General features: G+C 36.6%; 3 protein-coding genes across 3 annotated transcripts in view; 2 read left to right on the plus strand and 1 right to left on the minus strand.

Annotated features, from left to right (window-relative positions):
- The first annotated feature begins 7,303 nt into the window (after positions 1-7,303).
- LOC107680660 (mitochondrial import receptor subunit TOM5 homolog) lies at positions 7,304-9,083 on the plus strand. Its single transcript, XM_016476660.1, has 2 exons — positions 7,304-7,541; positions 8,511-9,083. Exons 1-2 carry the CDS (start codon positions 7,421-7,423, stop codon positions 8,543-8,545), a joined length of 156 nt encoding a protein of 51 aa, XP_016332146.1. The 5' UTR covers positions 7,304-7,420; the 3' UTR covers positions 8,546-9,083.
- Positions 9,084-9,161: 78 nt separating this feature from the next.
- Positions 9,162-12,710, minus strand: LOC107680659 (glyoxylate reductase/hydroxypyruvate reductase-like). Its single transcript, XM_016476659.1, has 9 exons — positions 12,472-12,710; positions 11,955-12,085; positions 11,793-11,865; positions 11,543-11,659; positions 11,008-11,096; positions 10,115-10,216; positions 9,857-9,992; positions 9,588-9,718; positions 9,162-9,477 (listed from the first exon to the last, which is right to left on the minus strand). Exons 1-9 carry the CDS (start codon positions 12,552-12,554, stop codon positions 9,356-9,358), a joined length of 984 nt encoding a protein of 327 aa, XP_016332145.1. The 5' UTR covers positions 12,555-12,710; the 3' UTR covers positions 9,162-9,355.
- Positions 12,711-13,329: 619 nt separating this feature from the next.
- The window catches only part of LOC107680574 (zinc transporter 9-like), a 22,365-nt gene continuing 16,653 nt past the window's right edge, over positions 13,330-19,041 (plus strand). Inside the window, exons 1-15 of the mRNA XM_016476510.1 lie at positions 13,330-13,420; positions 13,545-13,595; positions 13,688-13,800; positions 14,029-14,115; positions 14,336-14,391; positions 15,008-15,079; positions 15,228-15,423; positions 15,586-15,724; positions 15,928-16,110; positions 16,195-16,316; positions 16,904-17,014; positions 17,152-17,250; positions 17,339-17,390; positions 17,565-17,812; positions 17,937-17,986. Coding sequence (XP_016331996.1) covers positions 13,375-13,420; positions 13,545-13,595; positions 13,688-13,800; positions 14,029-14,115; positions 14,336-14,391; positions 15,008-15,079; positions 15,228-15,423; positions 15,586-15,724; positions 15,928-16,110; positions 16,195-16,316; positions 16,904-17,014; positions 17,152-17,250; positions 17,339-17,390; positions 17,565-17,812; positions 17,937-17,986 — 1,625 coding nt within the window. The 5' untranslated portion in view covers positions 13,330-13,374. The remainder of the gene's footprint in view (positions 13,421-13,544; positions 13,596-13,687; positions 13,801-14,028; positions 14,116-14,335; positions 14,392-15,007; positions 15,080-15,227; positions 15,424-15,585; positions 15,725-15,927; positions 16,111-16,194; positions 16,317-16,903; positions 17,015-17,151; positions 17,251-17,338; positions 17,391-17,564; positions 17,813-17,936; positions 17,987-19,041) is intronic.

Consider the following 19,041-nt stretch of genomic DNA (forward strand, 5'->3'; position numbering starts at 1 on the left):
TTGTCATTGTGTTTTCTGACTTGTTATTTTGTTTTCGAATTTGTCATTGTGTTTTCTGACTTGTTATAATGTTTTCTGAATTGTTGTTGTGCTTTCTGAATTATTTTGTTTTTTAGACTTGCATTTGCGTTTGTAATTTGTTATTTTGTTTTCAGAATTGTGATTCGTTTAGCACTTTTCGGCCACCGTAACAGACAGATATTTTAGATTATAATATCATTCAGAGAAATATATTTGAAGTTGAATCTAATACATCCAACTTTACGTAACTTTATTTACATATAACTATACATATTAAATAGCAAATTAAAATTTTGCCATATATTTTAACTACACCACACAGCACTATATACTGTATAAAGTTGGATTAATAAATATAATCAGTTTTATGTGCATATACCCATGTAAAACAATATATCCTGTATAGCAAATCCCAACTGATTGCTTGCTTGTATTGTTGTAAATGTAAACTGTATTGTCACCCAGCTCTGCTAAATGTGACTAGAAAATTATAAATATTAACATAATATAGCCTCTTTGAAACCATGTGTATTGTAAAAAAAAATGGTATACAAATAAAATTGACTTGACTTGAAATTACTTGACATTTTCCATATTGTGAGTGATGTACATGCGAGTGAAACAGATTATTAAACAGATTAATAAAAAATTGGGGGGGAACTTTAGATAGAAGCAGATCTGAATGTGAACTTGTAGTTGCTTGTGGAAAAAAGGGCAGGGTTTATCCGAACTAAATGATTGGAGATGATTGAAAATTGATTATTGATGACTGAAAAATGTAATTAAAAATTGCATTTCTTTTTTTTTTACATTAAACACATGCACGCATGAATCGCTCACAATAAGATGTGAATTTATGAGAATATATAACAATTTTTATTTAATGCCAACTATAAGATTGGGTAGTAACTTGATTACATATAATCTGGTTTACGTAATCAGATTCCAAAAATTAAACTTCAGCTACTGATGAAAATATTATTTTTTATTTGAATTAGTAGGTTAACCATGTATTACTATAGCTTTGAAATGCTTTTGTCTTTCAAACACGTTAAATTGCACAAATTCATGTTATTTCTCATTTACATGTAATTCAGGCATTCCCAAAATGTTTTGGTCTGCCGTGCTACTGAGTGGTTTGTGATTGTAGCTCCGTGTAAGCTTCACTTTTCTGTTGAATCTCAATCTTACAATCACTCTCTGTTGTTTAAAATGTTAAAATATAACTTAATTCCCACAATATTTCTGATATTATCTATCAAACTAATCTGATTAATTTGATCGTTCGCTTTTATTCTAAAACCGCGAGTGCAGCGCGTTAGCATTCGTTAGCCGGTTAGCTTGTCATTCGTGTTTCTATTCACGTCTATTGCTGTCTTCTTCTTTTTTTCTCTCGCTCCGTTTCTTTTCTCTCTCTTTTTGAAGTACAGAGGCTCTGTAACCGGAACCGTTTGATCTGATTACTTTTCGTCTCTTTTAGAAGAAAAACATAACCCCAGGTATTTATTCAATACAGTGGCTAAATTAACAAAAAATAAGGTGTTGACATTTCCCAACAGCACAGCAATCGAAAATAACAATAATTTTTTTTATTTCGATTGATGTTATTTTAAAATTAATTATTTTAATTTTACATTTTTATCATTTAATTATTAGCTTTTCATTAAACTCACACACCCCAGTTTGGGAAACCTTGACGTAACATAATGTTTAATGCACTTCATGTTGTTAATTACAACAAATGGAATATATTTTCTTAGTCTTTTTATTTTTATATCAATATGGTACACAATTATCAATGTGATAATGTCATAAATGTGTGATAAATGACTTGGGTCAAAAGTAATCAAAAAGTAGTCTGATTACATTACCTAAAATGTGTAAAGTAATGGATTAAGTTCAACTACAATTTTTGTCATAATTTGGAACGCTAGTGACAATCAACAATCGTGGGAGGGGCCTGGGTCTGTGTGACGTCATACAGACAGGCATCTGAGAATGGCTTGATTTGAGAAAGGGGAAATGATTTAACGAGATTAAAAAAAACACTGAGTGGATCTTTATCATTATAGGGTGGTTGTGTTCACACACTGCCAACACACATTTCAGTTCAAACAACTTGTATAAGTGCATGTTGCATCCCATGACCCCTTTAATAGTTATTGATTCAGCTACTTAACCCTTAAATTACATATTTGTGGATTGAAGAAATCATATGACTACTATAAGTTTTAGTTCATACACTGTTTTTTATTACTGAGTTCAAGTTAAGGACAAAGAAACACATAAATTGTTAGTATTCCCTTATGTGCGACAAACCAAAATATGAGCCCGCAGTCTGAGAAACCATAAAGGCATGTTGCCATAGATGTATAAGCCATTATCATAATAATTGCCATTATCGCAATAGCAATATCCTCTTTAATGGTGTATTAGCTGGATAAATAGGCAGAGTTACATTCAAAATGATTTACATCTCAATTTAACTAAACATATACCCACATCGAATGTTTAAGTGCAAAATCAGAGTTTAGTTGGTGACCACGTAGAAGCTTTTGAAATGAGCAAATCTCATCCCCACTAAACATGCCGACTCGCTCTCTCAGGCGGTGATAAAGAGCTCGTTTTCTCATCACCACACCAGCACTCGGTATCTGTCAGAGCCAACCAGGCCTCATTTAATCAGATTCTCAGTTAGAAAGGAAGAAACTCAGGGTTAGGGGTGTCCAATGCCCCTCACCAGCTTAAACAGATGATGAGAGAGCTCTAGCTGTATTTGACAGAAAGCTAAATACTCTATCCTCACTGGAGGCACACAGGCGTCTGCTGTCTTTAATGAAGCGTGCATACTGCTTTAATCCCTCCTGAGAGGAGTTAGGGGCTGGAAAAAATACCTTTTTTTGGGGGGGGGGTTTCAGTAGGGGGTAGATATCCCCACCTTTTTGTTAGATATATAACAGTGAAGTAAAAAAAAAAATAGGTCATGCTTGATACTTGTGTGGAGAGTTTTCTCTCAGAGACAATAACGACAAACAGGTGAAGGTGTTTTTTGTCTTTTATTTATATAGTGCATTATGTACTACAGGGTGCAAGGTGCCATACATGTGGTTTGATATCCAGACTTTGAATTTCATGTTTCGGTTAATCGCTCTGTTAAAGCATCATGGGAGATGGCCTGTGTTACGCTGCAGTCTAGTGTTCAAAGAGATGAACTACACCCGTTTAGACCATAATGTAAATGCAAGTATGGTGAAAGCTTTTGAGTTTGCATGTGTAAACACTCCTCTCATTTTCTTTAGAAAATGTAAAAATCTTCTTAATGTGCTAGATTAAAAATGTATTATTTACATTATTTATAAATTATTATTCATAATATTATTTATAATAATTATTACATTAAATTATTGTGACTATAATGACATTTAGAACATGCATTGACATAGACATTTTATATTGAATGGGTGATTGAAAGTGGTTTCAGTAATTATTTTCAGTTCTATATCAAATTAAAATTCAACTTAATGACAAAGATTAAAATTCCACTTAAAGTTCATCTTACATTTTAGCATTAATGGTGCTGTTTTCACTTATGTTCTTAGCTCTAAAAGTAACAAATCATTTAGACTGGTGCCAATAAGGTCTCTTTGCACCAAATTGCAAGTGAATCCTGGCTGCCAGCTGTGTTTATAACCCCTCTGTGAGCCATAATAACTGGAACATTCACCATCAGCCAGTTGCTTTTAACACGAATAGAGTTACTGTACTCTCAAAATTACCATTGATGCTGAGCAGTTCAGTTAAAAGACTCATTTAAAATATTAATAGCCATTGTACACACTGTACAATTTGTATAATACAATTTTGAATGGCATTTTGAGTAATGAAGCCTTTAATTTACTCCTTTTTGAAAAAGTAATAGCTTATAATCTGTCTTGCATATAAGATATTACATTCACTCATTCACCTCATGAAAAGGCATGAAGAACAAATAAACTGCAACCAGTCTCTCCACTCCATCTTATTTTTCCTGTCTGACAGCAGGCCTCTGACTCACACAGGATCTGCGTAATGAATGATCTATGGAGAGCTACCCGCTGAGACCGGTGGAGGAGGGGGAGTGTGAACAGCCTCTAGACTGAATTGAAGTCTATACTTGAGCAAACTTTACCAAGGGCGAGCAGTTTTGAGAGTAACGGAACAATGATATTAGCCTCTTGCCCTTTCCAATTTCCAATTAAATTTTGTAACATTTCACAATTTTTAGATGTATAAACAGTGAGAGATGAGAAGGGGAAAGATACAGAGGAAGAATAGGACCAGAAAATGATACGCAATGGACTCAAAGCAATAGTTCACCCAAAAATGGAAATTCGCTTAAAATGTTCTCACCCTCAGGCCATTCAAGATGAGTAAGTGGAGTTTGTTTCTTCATTGGAACAGATTTGGAGAAATTTAGTATTAAATTACTTGCTCACCAGTGGATCCTTTGCAATAAATGGGTGCTGTCAGAATGAGAATCCAAACAGCTGATAAAAACATTACAATAATACACAACATGACATGTAAAGTGAAAAGCTGCGTGTTTGTGAGAAACATCCATCACAAAGGGGTTCGAACATTAAACTGTCACTTCTGGCCAAAATACCAGTCCGTGATCCATAACTTCCTCCAGTACTATTTTGGCATGTAAACGGTGCTTGATCTGTGCATATTTCTCTCCTGATTCAAGAGATGTTTTTCATTGGAGAAAGCAATATTATGGATAAAGAACACATATTTTTGTCAGAACGATGAACTGAAGTTGTGTGGATTACTTGTGGATTGTGAGATTTTTATCAAATGTTTATCGAACTCTCATTCTAACGGCACCCATTCACTACACATCATCCATTGGTGAAGAAGTGATGGAATACTACATTTCGCCAAATCTGTTCCCATGAAGAAACAAACTAATTTACATGCTACACACAATGTCAACAAACTTCATTTTTAAAGAAACGGCAACAGATTGAATGGATTCCATTTTATTGTGAAAAATATAAAAAGTCCCCAAAAGCAAAGCTTAAACACATACAACAGCAATGTAGCAGTACAAACATTTTTAGAGTACAAATTATGTGCACAAAATCAGCATCAAGCTTGACAGGCATCTAAAATACAGTATTTTTCATGTCATGTTTTGGTTCACAGCAATAACAGAGGCTTCAAGATCGCTGACAATATTGTTTGTCATGCAAAACAAATCAGTATCCACATTTATGGAACATCATGTCCTTGCTTAGCTAAATAAACTTTTTTGAATATCTTTCATCGTTGACTCACTGTGAAAGCGCTGTAACAGCACAGAACAGAAATACACTGATGTGTCAACAAGGCACATATATTTCAACTGATTATCACAATATGTAAAATAATGTTTAAAAAAGACATTGTAACAAAGAAAAGCAATGTCTAGGCTACACTAAATAAAATAGGATTGGTCTATGCTTTTTAGTTTAGATGGCACTGTGTGTACTCCGAATCCTCAGAGACAATCAAGAGTGCCAACAACTTCCTGGAACACCTACAGAATAAAGAAGGAAAATACACATTTATGACGAGAAGACACAAACTGCCATACCTTAATGCATAGACAATTTTTTTTTATATTATTAAACAGTAAACTCACTTGTAAGTTTGTGAACAAGTAAGAAAGTGCAATGAAAAGCTTTTGCTCACGTTCACTATATCGCCAGCAATGGATCGCTTGACCTGCATAATCAAAAAGAGATTCTCTTATTAGTAGTTTTAAATACCTGATTACTAGAAAAGATGTCTGCAGGCAATGCAGACTTGAAATAACCAGGCTACTACTAATTCAATCCATCATATTGTTCAAACAAACTAATGAGGACTACCTTGGACTTTCTGTTGAAATCCACCTGCTGTATTGCCAATGCAGAAGGAGCCCTGCTCAAAGCTGATCTGATCATATTTTTCGATGTTGGCTAACAAAGTGCCATTTACAGGCAGGTATAAAGTGCTGCCATTGGGCTCCCAGCTCTCGGAGTAGAACACACCTCTCTGGCCATCAATCAAGACAAAACCACCTAGAAGTAATTCACAGGAGTCAAATTAATTACAATTTTGTCCTAATACAAATGTTATCAATATAGTAAATACTCAAATCTTAATGTTTAACAATGTAGCCATAAACAAGGCAACTGGAACTGCTAAATGACAGACTGATGTTGGTTTAGGTTAATAATTGAAAATACTTCATGCATATTGTATTAGCAATTGTAGAAGATCAAAATGAGATTCACATCAAGGTATTTACTGCAAACTATTAGTTACACACAAGGAATTTGTTGTAGCTTCTAGTACACAGACAATTAAATAATAAAACATGTTTAAAAAATACAAAAAGAAAATGAATAATAATACAATTATTGACAAAATGGTCTATATTGATACAGTACAGCTAGGATAAGGGACATAAGAATGTGTATAAGGGACAGGATATATTGAATTGTCATTTTTATTATGTTTTTATTAGTACGTTTACATTTAATATGATTTAATTATTTTCAAGGACTTTGAGACCTGAGTTCAAAATCTGATTTGGATGTAATCCTGCAAACTTTTCTACACGTATGTCCTGAACCAAGAGCCATACTTACGTTTCCTCAAGCTCTCTTTGGAGGGAAACCGCTTAGGACCATCCTCTTCGTGGCCATTTACAGAATTCACATCATTTCGTTTACGTTTGCTGGGGAAACAGATGGGCGAGGTCTCAGTGAATCCATTAACCCATTTCAGGTTTGTCTGACAAGCGTTACTGGACAGCAGTCCATTGTGCTCCATGATTCACTAATGTGGACTTTTTGTAGGTAAATTACATGCAGCTACAATATTTGTGTTTTTAAAAAGGCTTCAGTGCCACAGGATACCAAATAAACGCCAGAATATCTGTGATAATGTCTGTATAAAATAATTCAAATCAATAACGTTATTAGTTTTGTAGCCTATACACAGCACAGGTAACGTTAGAGGCAATTCACAACAAGCGCGCACCAAAAATCAAAACAATGAGCTGTGACACGAAGTGTTGGTTTTCATATTGCCTGACTAAAATGACACATTTTAAACTTGTTTTTTCTAAAAATGTATTTTTTAAAACTCGTGGTATATATGCACCTTGAGGTATCATAAAATGTTATTAGGAACGCTTTATTTTTAATCATGTATTGATCGTGACAATACCCGACTTAATATCAGTCACCATGTAGTTGGCTAATAGCGGGGGTCCTAGAAGCAGGTCCAACGTGACGTATTTCCCTTCTCGCATGCCTTCTGGTTTGAATGTGGCTTGGAGCGATCATTTGAGGCACATATAATCCTTGATTCCATCTTAAACATGTTTAAAATCGAGGGACTTGGGCCGAAGATGGACCCGGAGGAGATGAAGAAAAAAATGCGCGAGGATGTCGTCACGTCTGTTCGCAATTTTTTGATGTATGTTGCGCTTCTGCGAGTCAGTGAGTATCCGGGCGTTTCATGCATGTATGTGCGCGTGTTATCGCTTTAAAACTGACATTATCTCACTCTGAGTTTTTTTTATTAGTTTCTCGAGGCACAGTGTGACTGTGAGGTGTGTTAATTGATCATCTATTCAGCTTCTTATCATTTCAGTGGAGTCTCTATGGCTATGAATGATAGAGGTCACCTTTAAAGGTCCCATATTGTCAAAACTTACATTTCCTGGCTTTTTTCACGATTACTGAGGTCTAGGGGCTATTTAACTACCATATAAGTTTAAAAACAGTCAGTCCACTGTAAAATGCACACAGCCTGCTTAAAGTTCTAGCTATTTTTCATGAACCGTTGTGACTTCCGTAAAAAGTTGACGTCAGAACTACACAGTCACTGCCTTCAGTTTTTGTCTGGCAGTGGCAGCAGATATGCAATCAAATTTCTAATTTTAGGCTGTATTACGTCGATTTCTAGCACCCAACATCACAACAATATGATATTTTAAGCTCCTTATGTAGCCGAATCTGCGCTGTTTGATTGGGCCGCCTCCCGTTTCCGCCTTGTTTTGCTGCCTCCAGCTAGCGCTGTGACGTCGCTGATCCTAGTTACCTGTGGTTGGCCTGGCCGTGCATCACTCAGAACACAACAAGCCAATCAGAAGAGAGGCTCATGAATATTAATTAGACAGGCCAAAATCTACCTGTTCTCAGCAGAGCTCCTGAGAGAGGAGCTGTAAAAATATATTGAGATGGTTTTTGGTACTTATACTGCAAATATATATTCTCCAACAAGGCATTAGATCAAAACCTCAAATAAAACTCCAGAAAGGTGTACAACATGGGACCTTTAAAGTACATTATGGTCAAACAACATATAGTCAGAGCTTATTGAACTCCGTGTCAAACAGAGCAACGTCTCTTAATGTCCATTAAAAAGTTTATGATGGTTAAAATAAGTTGATTTTTGTTTTTCAGCACCTTATGTTTTGAAGAAGCTTGACAGCATATGAAACTTCACTGGATACAGAAACATTCCCTGAGAGATGAGCATGCAGGACCTGGACGATGCTGCACAGAGTCACTTACCATGGCAGTTAATGAAGAGATGGTGTAACTTTGTCATTTATTTTATTTAATATTTTTTACTGGATGCAGTTGAATGTACTTGATTTGTTCTCATCTAATCTCAATTGAAAACTATGGCAAACAAGAGATGTCTACCAGAATGTTATCACGATGGTCTATGATCAATTATTCCCATTGAGTTGTCAAGACTTAAACTTGGATTGGATTTATAACATTTACTTTGCTTTAATGTAAATTTAAAATCCCAGTAGTTTCCATTTATACATTTGGTTTTATTATAAATGTGCTATGAGGGTAAAAACGGACATTTAAAGTTTTCAACGAAATCAATGTAATGACAATGACATTCATATCCTGATGTCTTGAAAACGTGGTTCAACTGTTTCCCCAACAAAAGCTGTTTCTCTCCAAGAGATGTCAAATACAGGAGTTTCAATAAATTCTTTATTGTTACAAATTAAATACCTATAACATTAATTCTACTTTAGCTTGGAGTGTATAAGGGCATTTGAGTGTTGGCTTTTAATGTGCAATATCACAGTAGAACAAATGTGCATGTTTAGCACATCAAATCATGTCATCTTGTTCCAGTCATGACCAAGATTATCCATGTGAGATGATTGTAATACGTGTTTTATCCCTTCTAATCTCATGTAGTTAATGCAGTGCATTTAATAGTTAGATTTTCGCCACTGACTTTTCCATTCATATAATGACATAATATGGCATCTGCATTACAGTTTCAGCTCACTGGGCATTTCAGAGCCTGTCAGGCCTGCCAGCAAGTTGTTTGCTGTCAGTTCACTCATGACACCTCGTGTGGAGTAGGTGGCACTGCCAATATGAGGGAGAACCACTGTAAGACAAAGTTAGACAAGGTTTTTCTACTAATACATGGCAAAAAAATAACAATTGAAGTGGATTTACAAGAGCACTATTGAGATTTAAAAGCTGCTTTTCACTCACCACAGTTTTTAAGGGTCAGCAGTGGGTGGTTGGTAGGCAGAGGTTCAGGGGTTGTAACATCAAGCCCAGCTGCTGCAATCTGACCACTGCTGAGGGCTTCAAACAAGTCCTCTTGATTCACAACCACCCCCCTAGAGAAAAGAAAACAGTATTTTTTAGTTTAGCATTGATTTGAGGAGAAATTGTTAACTGCAAAGTAGTAAAAGAAAAATGTGTGAAACAATCAAACATGTTCCACTGCCGCTCTGCTTTTCTGCTTTGTCTTTCACCTGCTGGTGTTGATAAAGATTGATGTTTTCTTCATCTTGCTGAAGAAGGTTTTGTCACAAAGGCCTTGAGTGTCAGGAGTCAAAGAACAAGACACCACCACAAAATCACTCTCTCTCACCAGAGTGTCTAAAGGCACTGAGTGAAGATTTAAAAAACAAAAGAGGCCATCATACAATCTTCTTATCCCCTCTAAATAGTTTTATTGCATCTGAATTCATATATAGAGTTGCATCAGGCAATTTCTTTTCCTTTCTTACCATATTCCCCATCAACCTCTTGGGCCTGAGGTTTGGGTTGTCTGCCTGTGTACAGAAGTCTCTTCACTCCAAAAGGCTTTAGTCGCCTTGCAATAGCCAAACCTACAAATCGTCAATTAAACAAATTTATTTAAGCCTCATTTACACAGTGACCCAATTCTGATTTTTTTGCTCATATGTGACAGATCGGATGTGTTCTATGACCGTGTAAACAGGAAAAAAAACACATGCATTCAGATATTTCGAGATTGGTTTCAGGCCTCATTCATATGTGGAAATATATCAGATTTAAAGCAGATATGTGCCAATGCGACTCACGTAGACAGGCAGATCAGATTATCTGAGGCCTTGCGTTCTGTACTTCATAAAAACTGCGACAATTTGGTACTTCTCTGCGGTTTAATGACGTGATATTATTCTCAGGAAGAAGCACGTGTGGAGGCGGTAAATGACAACAACACAGGAAACATGGAGGAGATATGGCAAGTGTAAACACATGAATTGGATATGGGTCTCAATTGAAAGAACGTGTAAACGGACGGTAAAAAAAAATAAAATAAAAAAATCAGATATAGGCAACAAATCAAAATTGAGCATCAAGACCTGCGGTGTAAACAAGGCATTAGAGTCAATGTAATTCTCCCTATAATGATTAAGTCTAAAGTATTCACCTTCATTGTTTTAACAACATAGATTGGGCGACATCTTCAATTATCCAGAGAGATCACACTACATATGGTAACAAGTTGCTTATGTGTAAAGTGACTTGTTTTCACTATGATTATCACTGAATTAGTCACTTTATTAAAAGAACAGATGGTGTACATAATGGAGCAGATGCATAGGTAGCTTATTTTAAGGTAGAGAGAAAAAATGAATAATTCATACTGTACCTATGCGGCCCAAACCAATCACCCCAACAGTACTGCCCGAAAGACCGTAACCACACAGCCACAGAGGCTTCCATGTACTCCAGCCGCCACTGAGAGAGATGGGAAATATGCCAAAAAACTGGGATATTACAGGGGTACTGATTCTTTGTTTTTAAAGATCATACTTATTAAACATTAAAGGGATAGTCCACCCAAAAATGAAAATTCTGTCATAACTTACTCACCCTCATGTCTTTTTTTTCTTCTGAGGATCACAAAAGAAGATATTTCAAGTAACATTGGTAACCAACCAGTTTCAGTTTCCATTGGCTGACATTATGTTTTGTCCAAACAATGGAAGTCAATGGGAACCAAAACTGTTTAGTTGCCAACGTACTTCTGAATATCTTCTTCTGTGTTCCTCAGGAGAAAGTGTATAAATTAATACAAAATTTTCCATTTTTGGATGGACTATCCCTTTAAGACTGCTGAACATTTGGAACTGTGCAAAGCTGTGATATATGACGTAATGTATTAGAAAAGGTGTTGGACTGACTTTTTCACTTCCTCTACACCCTCGGGAAGACGTCGGGCAGTGGCCAAGAGCAGAGCCACCGTCAGCTCAGCAGTAGCATCCGTCAAAACATCAGGAGTGTAGCCTACTCTTATCCCTCTGGGGTGAAGAAAGATAATACATGTGTTTAAATTGTATTAACGTCATTACTGTGATCCATCATCATCGATCCACTGTCCATTTTCTCACTTTCTGGGGTCAAATCTAATGGCTTACAGAAACACAAACTTACTGTTTCTTTATCTCCTCTATGGCAAGATGGTCACATCCCACAGAGAAAGTGCTGATCACTTTCAAGTTGGGTCCTGAGAATATTTAATGTGTGTTATCAGTATTACTAAATCAGTATCTTCACCTGCAGTTGTTCTAAAGTGGAACAAGAGGTTTGCCTTACCAGCCGCATCCAAGACTTCAGCATCAATTTTGTCTGAGAGTAAACAGAGAAGCCCATGAGCACCTGCCACCCCCTTCAGGAGCTCTGCCCGGGGCACAGGCTCATCAGAGTCCCACACTGACAAATTACACCTGCACATAATGGATAACAGAGGCATTTAAATGAACAAAAACTGCTCCTAAAATTTGTGCAAGTTGTTTCCAATCATTTAATCGTTTTTATTCTGCTACATTTGTTGTAAGGCTCGTGTCCTAACAGTGTGACATTCACAATTAGACTGTAAGCATGCTGCAAGGTCACTGGTGAAACTTTAAATGCAGGAGTGAAGCCAAACTTTATCTTCTTCCAAAGTTCCTTGAGATTCACACACACATGGCTGTTAATGAACACCGTGGCCACCCTAGTTTTGACACGAGCTACTTCATCTCATTAACACTCCAGGGAAAGCATCAAGGCATTTTATATACGTTAAATTCACATATAAAGCATGCATACAAGATCACATAAAGTTTCGTACATCCCGGCATTTTGGAGTATTTTCATGCCCTCCTGCGGAATGCGTCTCGTGACGAACACTTTCAGCATCTGCTGCGCGCTCATCCTGCACAATTAAAGGCCAAATGGATATGTTCACTACGAAAATGATAACAACAGTAATCCACAGACGCTTCCCTGTTTACATATACTGGGCTGGGCAGCACTAAAAAGTACGTGACAGGCAGGGTTGCCAGGTCAAGGTTGCCAGGGTTCCCACAACAAAACCCGCCCAATTGCTATTCAAACCTAGCCCAAAACTAGCCCAATCGCATTTCGAGGGGGGCTCCCCGTTAAAAATCGCGTTCCGGTGGGTAAAATACACGTTTTTGGCGGGGTTCCCCTGGTAAAATTCGCACTCCAGGGGCTAAAAATCACGTTATCGGGGTCGCTATAACCCGCGGAAATGAAAAACAACCCGCGGCAACAGTGATAAAGTACCCCAATTCCGCGGGAAAACCGCGGACTTGGCAACACGCTGGCAAAAGTGTCTCTTCTTTCCAAGAGTTCTCCTTTTTTGCAGGCTTTCGCGCCATCTAGTGGAGCGGATGGACAGCGCAACTGCGGGTGCGAACTTTTTCTGAGGGCGTTTCAGACTAAGCTGACTGTTATTGGGATTGAAAATGTACTGTAAATTACGACAGGTACGTTCAACCTTGTGTTTTAAAAATCCCTAATGTGTTTTGTTTGTTTTATTTAAAATGTATTTTATTCAGGGTTTACTTAGCGTTTTATTTAGCTGCATTTGCGTTTGTCAGCTACTGAATTGACTAACGTTATATGTCGCTCGTATGATTGTTTTAACTTTATTTAACTGCAGGTTTTGAGGTGTTTATTGGCTTTAGTTCATCGGGAGTGTGGTGAGTGTAAACGGTCAGGAGGTCTGATGGTTGTCATGAGAGCGCTATCTGAATCTCCCGCAATTTTAACCGGTAAAACACGAACGAACTAAACTAATGCTGATTTACTTGTCACTTTTTAATTCTGTAAGATTGATAAATGACTGACTTAATGCTTTGTGCATATTTCATTCATCTTGTCAAATGTCATTTACAGTATCTGCTGCTGGTGCTTGGTGTAAGAAAATGTCTAAGTCTGCTTTGAAAGGTGAGTGTGTAAGTTACTAGCCTAATAAAACTATTGATTGTAATTTTAAATATGTTCAGATTCACGTTGTTTCTTCTGTTTTTCTTTTTCAGAGGCTATAGACGGTCTTTCTTTAGAGGTCCCACCTTGTGAGTGTGTTCATCAGGAAGAGCTTCAGAGGTTTACTGACAAGTTTGGGTCTTTGTTTTTTACCTATTCTTTCCATGTGAGTGCCTCCTCACTGAATAATCTACCAGGAAATTTGTGTTTGACAAAATTCAGTTCTGTTTTATTCAGATATTGTGCTTATACATTTAGTATGTTTTCACATATTTTGTACAATTTGTTTTATCTTCATTTCTTAAATGACTTGTGTTTAATTCTGATATTGTGATTATATATTTAGTATGTTTTCACATATGAATTTTAAATAGTTTATCTTAATTTCTAAAAGGTTGAAAAGGCTACTAGTCGGTCAGTGGAGGCTGAACTGTCAAAGATCCAAAAATGTCTGCACAGACTCAGTCTGGTTCATGCGCAGGTGAGGCCAGTGCGGTACATTCAAACTATTGTAACAACATTGATAATTTCCTGCAATTACATTGAAATAAACCAAAACATTTACCCTTAAGGTGATTTATGTAAATGTGTATATTTGCAATAAAACTGTTGCGTATTTCGAATTTTTAATTAACTGTGAGTGAAGGTATTATTCTCTCTCCTCAAGTGAAGGTCTGGTTCTGCCTTTTTATCTATTACAGGTGAAAATCATATCTGAGATTAGGACAGATTCAACGACACGCAAGCAAATGTTCAGGTTGTCTAAATAAACATGTATTCAAAAGTTTTGGGAAATGAATACTTCTATTCAGAAATAATTCCTTAATTTGTAAGGACATTTATAAAACTACAAAAGATTGCTATTTCAAATAAATACTGTTCCTTTAGACGTTCTGTTCATCAAAGAATCCTGAAAAAAATGTATCGTGGTTTCCACAGAAATATTAAGCAGCACAACTGTTTTCAACACTGATAACAGTAAGAAATGGCTATTGAGCACCAAATCAGCACATTAGAATGATTTCATGTGACACTGCAGTGATTACTTCTTTTAAAATTATATTTGAAAATATATTGTCCAAAATATTATAATAATATGTAGCAATATTACCGTTTTTACTGTATTTTTTATCAAATAAATGCAGACTTTATGAGCATAAGAGACTTCTTTCAAAAGCATCTAAAATCTTACTGACTCAAAACTTTTGAACGGTAGTGTAGATGATAATAATAAAATAGTCAAAGCATGTTTTTATGCTTTTGATGCTCTTATTCTTCTCTGCAAGTGATGTGTTACAGGTCTACTAATTAAGCCCACTTTTTTATTTTTAAAAATGTTTTGGGTGTAATTGTCCTTATTTGCTGTTTTATAGTGGAGGAGAGAAAGGAAGTAAAGTTTCAGCGATGGATCATAGCATTACTATGGACACTGCCGCATACGGACAGTCAGTTCCTGCAATTTGTTATTAAATAGAACAACTTTCTAGCAAGCAGAATGAACACCTCAGACTGGTCATTGAGTTTTAACGTCTTAAAAATCTCTACTTGCATTTTGTTTGTCCTTGCACATTTTATTTCTATTTTATTTTGAAGGAGTCCATTCTCTGTACGGTGTCTCCCGTCCTGTCCACAAATGCATCCAGTATTGGGAAACACAATGAGCTGTGTGCTTCCCTCTAACATGATAGAGGCTGGACTGTGTGGGGAAATGAGCATGGCTACCATGGCAACACTTGCTCCCTGTATGAATCTGTATTCCAATTGGCCCACTCGTCTCTCATGCATACGGATATCCTTTGTAATGTGCACATAAATATTGTTATTAAAATTTAAGAGTGTGCATATGATTTTAGGCGGCCTGTCTTTTTTTTTTTTTTGGTAAAAAAAAAATGCTGATTCTTATTCATATTTATGAACAAAAAAGATATGTTCTCCTTAACATTCATTGCACATGTTAGTGTACAGTCCATGCGGCATGCCTTTAATGCAACAAACACAGCCGAGTTTCCTCCAGAGTTTGGCTACTTCACTTTCCTGGGCAGATCTCGGCCTTTCTAGAGTCTGTTGTATGGAAGCACAAAACATCCAGGGTAAATTACATGCCTAAATGGGGAGAAATTGGGGATACTGAGGGCAAATTCCCTCACTGTGTTATAATTTTATGGATGGAAGCCTCGCTGCAAAGCATAAAGTGCCCTGAGCTACAAATCACTGTTGGCTTTGAGGCTAGAGTTGTTCAGACAGTTTTCCAGCATGTCTATATATTATTTAATTCTGGCTTTTCTCTTTATAGGATCTCTGTGTTCTGAAGTAGAATTCTCTGTTGAGACTGACTGCAGCCAGGAAACAAGATGTAGTAGTGCTGTACAGCAGGACATTGAGTCAGAATGGAGCCATGCTGTAGAACAGACTCTGACTGTCTTCGTTTTCACTCAATACACTGACCCCTTCCACTCCCAGATCTCCGACTTCATAGGTGAGTCACGTTTGCTTTTCCCTATCATATAGACATCTTGAGATGGGTCATAATATTTTGACATTCTGCTTTTAAATGTTTCAGGCAGTGAAGAGGTTTTTGAGAGACACTTGGATGCAATTCTTTGGTACAACGGAGATCAAGTGAGGGCGACGCTGCAGACTACCATGAAAAACACGCTGAAAGGATTTCAGCAAAAACATGCTGTAAGATTCATCTGTTAACTTTCTTTTTAAATGTTCAAAATTTTGGCTACTTTCATTCATTCATTTAATTAGCATTCAAAAGTTTAGGAGTCAGTAAGATTAAAGACTGAAGACTTTTACAGTGTTACAAAAGATTTCTATTTCAAATAAATGGTGATCTTTTGACTTTTATATTCATCAAAAGAAATCTGAAAAAAGAAGAAATATATATTGTTTCAGCATTGATAATAATAAAAATGGGTATTGAGCAACAAATCAGCATATTAGAATGATTACTGAAGGATCATGTGACACTGATGTGAAAATTCAGTTTTGCCACCACAGGTATAAATTACATTTAAAAAATTAGTCAAAAATATTATTCTTTTACATTATAATAAAAGGTAACAAACTTACTGTTTTTACTGTTGTTTTATCAAATAAAGGCAGCCTTGGTGAACATAAGAGACGTCTTTCAAAAACATTTGAAAAAAATCTTACAGACCCCAAACTTTTGAACACATATGCATGGAACAATAGTGACAGTATAGCCATTAGTCATTTTTTAAAGACCACTGAACCATACATCTTTTCTGTGTGTACTTCAGGCCAGGCAGAGGTTGGGTTCTGCCATACCCATTGTGTTGAGCTCAATGAACAGTATAATTGCCAGCAGCAGCAGTGGAGAGTTTCGAAGAGCGTGTTTTGATAGCATGAAGGTATAACATATGGCTATAATTTATACTGGTTCCCAAAACACCCTATTTTATGTGTCATTCCACTTCTTATTCTTAAGAACAGTGCTTGCTAACTTGTGAAAGTTGTATAAAATGTTTTAAAACTGGGTTTGTTTTAGGTCAAGAGCACCAGCGAGTTACATGCCTCACTAAAGCAGTCTCTTCAAAGCATCGTGGCTGGGCGCTTTACTCCAAGGCATAGGTGTAATAAGGAAAAGGTGCTTTTGCAAAGCTTTTTTTAGATTATTTAATTTCTGCTTTCATGATTTTGCCTTTGAACGTTTGTGATTTTAATGTCCTCACAAGGTGGTGGAGGCTGTTAGCACTGAACAGAGTAGTCTTGATGGCTGGGAGGAAGGTACGTTTTTAAATGAGTTTAATAGTCTTCATACAATAATACTTCCTAGAAATTATCTGATACTGGGAATTTTGTCATTATAATTGTTCTCATTTCATGTCTTTTGGGGGGTTATTGACTTTGAAATCATTAATAGAGTTGGCTGAGATTGTTATATTTTGAAATGTCCACCAGAAAATCCACCAGAACTGTCTTCTAAGAGGATTCACTCTGAACTTCAATACTCAAGCTTTACCCCTACGAAGAGACAACATTCAGAGATGATCTCTGAGAATTCAGACACCTTCATGAACAATGTCTTTGAGGCAGCAAACATCCAGAGAAATTCCCTGTCCCCAATACAGCTTCCTCAAAGTCAGCAAACCAGAATGATCGCAGACAAACCCTCAGTGCTGAGCCTGACTAACCTGAAAAATGAACAGGTGGATAATTCTAAAGTTATTGGGAATACTGTATGCCACTTGTTCAAAGCGATACGTAGTCACAAAAAGATGTCTATACAGTACAATGCATATCCTAACTGTTTTGTTATCTCTCTTTGTGAAGGTGGAGAAGCAGTGGCTTCAAGAGCTTGAAAACTTTTCTGAATGGGACTGAGGAAAATACAAATAAATATAGATTATCTTTTCTGTTGTTGTTTTGCTCATGTCTTCAAGACATCTTTCTGTCTTTGTATATTCAAATACTACTTTGTAAGTTTACAAGATGCAGTCTTTGTTGTAATTTAATAGTATGTATTTTATTTGTTTATTTATTTTGTAGGCTACATTAAAATTTACAAGGAATGTATCCTCATTTTTCTGTTAAATGTATATTCTGGACATATGCACTATTAGAATCAGAATCAGAATCAGAATCAGAAAGAGCTTTATTGCCAAGTATGTTTGCACATACAAGGAATTTGTTATAGTGTCACAAGCTTCCAGTACACAGAGACAACAACAACACACAGATAATAAAAATGAGATGTGAATAAAATACACATGCATAAATATAAACCACAAAAAAAATAAAAAATAAAGAATAAATTGTATGTACAGGTGTGCTATAGATGGAATGGGAATAGAATAAAATAAAATAAGTTGTAGGGATGTACTAGGGTTTAGGGTGATAAATAGGTATAAGGTTATTGCACATACTTTAATTGCACAATGGGAGAACATTAACTGTTCATGAGGCAGATTGCCTGGGGAAAGAAACTGTTCTTGTGCCTGGCTGTCCTGGTATTCGGTGCTCTGTAACGCCGACCAGATGGCAAAAGTTCAAAAAGGAGATGGCTTGGATGTGATGGATCCAGAGTGATTTTCTGAGCCCTTTTCCTCACTCTGGATGTATACAGTTCTTGGAGGGTAGGCAGGGGGGCACCAATAATCCTTTCAGCAGTCCGAACCGTTCTCTGTAGTCTTCTGATGTCTGATTTTGTAGCTGAACCAAACCAGACAGTTATTGAAGTGCACAGAACAGACTCGATGACGGCTGAGTAGAACTGTTTCAGCAGCTCCTGTGGCAGGTTGAATTTCCTCAGCTGGCGAAGGAAGTACAACCTCTGCTGGGCCTTTTTAACAGTGGAGTCAATGTGAGTGTCCCACTTCAGGTCCTGAGAGATGGTGGTGCCCAGGAACCTGAATGACTCCACTGCAGTCACAGTGCT

Source organism: Sinocyclocheilus anshuiensis, unplaced genomic scaffold (genome assembly GCF_001515605.1).
Source record: "Sinocyclocheilus anshuiensis isolate Anshui unplaced genomic scaffold, SAMN03320099.WGS_v1.1 scaffold328, whole genome shotgun sequence".
Taxonomy (NCBI): Eukaryota; Metazoa; Chordata; class Actinopteri; order Cypriniformes; family Cyprinidae; genus Sinocyclocheilus; species Sinocyclocheilus anshuiensis.